Source organism: Echinops telfairi, unplaced genomic scaffold (genome assembly GCF_000313985.2).
Source record: "Echinops telfairi isolate 266 unplaced genomic scaffold, ASM31398v2 ScPeMD7_7459;HRSCAF=8497, whole genome shotgun sequence".
NCBI classification, from domain to species: domain Eukaryota; kingdom Metazoa; phylum Chordata; class Mammalia; order Afrosoricida; family Tenrecidae; genus Echinops; species Echinops telfairi.
The window spans coordinates 7,713,797-7,717,868 of NW_022111359.1; the positions used below are offsets into that span (position 1 = coordinate 7,713,797).

Sequence of the window (4,072 nt, forward strand, 5' to 3'; positions counted from 1 at the left end):
CATCTGACCTCGCCCCACAGGTAGCAATAAAATGAAGTCTTATTTGACAGTTCCAAGTTGAAGTGGCTAGTATTGACATCCAGAATTGTGAATGCTAGTCTGAGATTTACTAATACAAACACGCCAAAGCATCAATGAGGGAAATGGTTTAGGAGAACAGGAGAGTCACCTTAAGAAGACCAGGAGAAGCTATCAAAGGCACTTTCTTACCCAAGAAGCTTATGAAAGATGAATGAGAAGAAAAATTCTGTGTGATTATTGTTGGTGATAATTGCTGCTCAGTTGATTCTGACTCATAGTGACCCATGTGTTCAGGGTAGAACTGTGTTCCATAGAGTTTACAAGGTGTGATCATTGGAAGCATGTCAACTTCCATTTTCCAAGTCACTTCCTATTAGGTTTGATCCACAAAGCTTTTAATCAATCCATTTGTACTGCTCAGGGACTACTTTCATATGTTCAGGATTCAAGAATTCTTTACTCCTGCACCAGCTCAAAAACTTCAAGACCCATTGTTCCTATTATTGAACACATGGTGTTCTCTCCAGAAGTCTTTGTAGAGCCTTCTTGATGTCCCTGTTCCTCAGGCTGTAGATGAAAGGATTCAGCATGGGGGTGACCACAGTGTACATCACTGAGGCAACCAAGCCCTTCAAGGAAGAAGGTGATACTCTGGAACCAAAATAGACCCCAAGGCCTGTCCCATAGAATAAAGAAACCACAGACAGGTGAGATCCACAGGTAGAAAATGCTTTATACTTCCCATCAGCCGATGGGATTCTCAAAATGGAGGAGATGATTTGAGTGTATGAGAAAAGGATCCCTGAGAAGGGAACAAAACCCAGAAGGCAAGTTACCGTATATAGCAGGATGTGATTTACAAGTGTATTGGAGCACGATATTGTGAGGGCCTGAGCAAGTTCACAGTAAAAGTGATGTATTATCAACTTAGAGCAGAAAGAGAGCCGAAGCACCAGCAAACTCTGCACAAGAGAGTACATCAAGCTGATAAACCAGGACACAAGGACCAGTAGACCACAGAGCCGGGGGTTCATGATGACTGGGTAGTGCAGGGGGTGACATATAGCTACAAACCGGTCATAGGCCATCACAGTCAGGATACATGTGTCCATGCCTCCAAATACCAAGAAAAAATATATCTGGGTGATGCAGCCTGCATAGGTGATGGATATGCTCTGGGTCTGGATGTTCACCAGCATCTTGGGGATGGTGGTAGAGGTGAAACAGATGTCAGCCAAGGACAGGTTGGAGAGGAAGAAGTACATGGGGGTATGGAGGTGTGAGTCAGAGATGATGGCCATGGTAATGAGTAGGTTTCCAAAAACAGTGACCATGTACATGGACAGGAACATTCCAAATATGAAGGACTGCTTCTCTGAGTCCTGGGAAAATCCCAGGAGGAAAAATTCTAAAGCACTTGTTTGATTTTCTGGTTCCATGTTGATGATAAGTCAGCTAATTGAGGAGAGAAAAAACAAGCCAAACAAAACATGAAGTAGATACTGGAAAGATTCTAGATTCTCCTTGACAATCCTTCTTTAATCTAAGCCTTGGGTATACAAGCCTACACATTATAACATTTAGGAAACCTATATTCTCTTTCGTTATATGCATTATTTCATAATATTGACCAAGTCCTCTCCCTTAGTTTATGTAATATTCATCTATCCTGTTTGTCTCAGATTTAGAATCACCAGATCTACATATTTAAGGGCACTTTGGAGCATGGATATAAAATGGTCACACACACACACACACACACACACACACAAATAAACAAACGAAAAATTTAAAAAACTGTAACATATGTGTGGGGCCTTATGAACCTTAATAACGAAGCAAGGTGATCTGCCTTTCCTGGAGGCAGAAATATGACTCATACAGGTTTGAATAATCATATCTGAGATGTAAAGATACTTGAAATATGGGTTCATATCTCAACAAAGTATTATGGGATGAATAGGCTTTAGGTAGTGTAGTGGTTATGCAGTGGTTCTCAACTTTCATAATACTGTGACCCTTTAATACAGTTCCTCATGTTGTGGTGACCCCCCCAACCATAAAATGATTTTTGTTGTTACTTCATAACTGTAATATTGCTCCTGTTATGAATCAGGTAACCCCTGAGAAAGGGTTGTTCGACCCCCAACAGGGTCACGACCCACAGATTGAGAACTGCTGGGTTATGCATTGGGCTGCAATAGGCAAGTTCAACCATTTGAAACCACCAAGCACTCCACAGGAAAAGGATTGGGTTTTCTACTCCCATAAAGAGTTACAGTCTTGGAAAATCACAGAGGTAGATCTACCCTGTCCTGCAGAGTCGTTCTGCATGGGCATTGACTTGATGCTAGTGAGGGTAAAAAGGAAATAGCAGGAGAGAAAGAAATGAAATGAATTAATGAATTAAGGGAGGGAGGAAGAGAGAAAAAGAGGGAAGGTGCAATGGATAGGAAAGGAAAGACAAAAGATCTTTGGAAGCAGATTGCCTGGCTTCACCAAATAAACCAAGTTGAGAAATGTTTAATGCTAAGGTACTGCTAGCATTCTGCAGGAGGAAGATCCAGTGCTTCCTGAACCTTTACTGACCCAGGGAAAGTACAATAAGCATAGACAATTAGAAGACCATAAAATAAGGTATTTCAAAATAATCACGAGAATTTTGAATAATATTCAGTATGGTGCTCTTTGAATACTTGCAGAAGACAGAAGTTACACCAAGGTAGTAGTTAAGGATCAGCACAGAAGGAGAAGTGCCAGACCTGAGTACTCACACAAAGATGATTCTTAGAGCAGCATAGGGGTGATGCATGAGAAAGAGAGGAAACTAACCCAACTCTACCTATTTGTTGACTCTCTGACCTCCAAGTGTTGGAAGTCCTGTAACAAGAGGCAGAAGAATCAGTCCAGCAACTACTGTCAATAAATAGAATATAACCAGAAAATCAACCTCACGATTATGTTTTATATTGTTGTAAGTGGTTTGCACACTTGTCATTCTGGCATGGGCCAAATAACAAAGAGAGAAGGCCATAACTGGCAACCATCACTGTCAGTCTTCTTAGGAGAATAAAGCAGATCATATCTCCATAGTACAAACCAAAGAAAGGCTGTATTTTGACCATATTGCTTAACTATAGAAGGATACTTTTATTCAGATACATGGTAATCAACAATTTCCAGCCAGATGTGGCAACTTCTAATGCGCGGAGAGAAGTTCTGAGCAAATGGCCACAAATCATCTTAAAAGTAACTTGATTTGCCCTAAATGGAGGGTAGTGATCTGGAAGTCAGTAGTGGTTTATGATAGGAGAGAGTGGGAGAGAGGAGGAAAAAGAGGGAAAAAGAAGAAAGAGAGAGAAAAAAACTCAGCTCATTGAGATTGGCTGAGGTTATTGAGACTGACTGTGGTGGGAAGGATAGAAATGCTAGTGAATGCAGAGGGGAAGAAATCGAGTAGTAGGTAGGGTGATAACTGAGGCTTGATAACCTGTCCGTGAGGCTGGAGGAGTTCCAACTCTTCCTCCAGGTAGCGGGGTGCTGTACCTGCTTTATGTAGGGTTCCACAGATGCTGTGTGGTATTATTTGCAAAGGCTAGATCACACCTGTGACCAAGCGTCCATTGAGTTCTGGCTTTCACTGGTATGCCCACCCTAAGCTATATGTAGCACCGCAGCAGGGGTGGGGGTGGGGTATTCCCACAGCCCAGTCTAGGGCCCCAGGGCCTGCAGGCCTCCCCAGCTATGTTTAGAGTCACTGAAAGGGAAGCTGAGCTTGTACTATCTAGGCTGCTGGTGTCCTACTTCTAGATCCGAGGCTTTAATTTTTATTTATTTATTTTATCTCCCTGGTCAGCTAGACTAAAATCAAATTAATTTGTCAAACACAGTCTCTAGTCCGCAGCTCAGTGCTGTTTAAAACTGAAGCTTGGGGGGAGGGGGAAAATAAAAAAATAAAATAAAATAAAACTGAACCTTGGTACTGCAGGTCTTTGTTATGCAAAAAGCTTCCAGCCCCTGCTGCTGGGTTCTGGAAATCCTTAGCTAGGTT

The 4,072-nt window shown here is 42.0% G+C and overlaps 1 protein-coding gene across 1 annotated transcript; it reads right to left on the minus strand.

Moving 5' to 3' along the window:
• Positions 1–521: 521 nt before the first annotated feature.
• LOC101663567 (olfactory receptor 7C1-like) lies at positions 522–1,460 on the minus strand. The gene has a single exon (XM_004714323.1). The coding sequence runs from the start codon at positions 1,458–1,460 to the stop codon at positions 522–524; it is 939 nt and encodes a 312-aa protein (XP_004714380.1).
• Between the last annotated feature and the right edge of the window lie 2,612 nt (positions 1,461–4,072).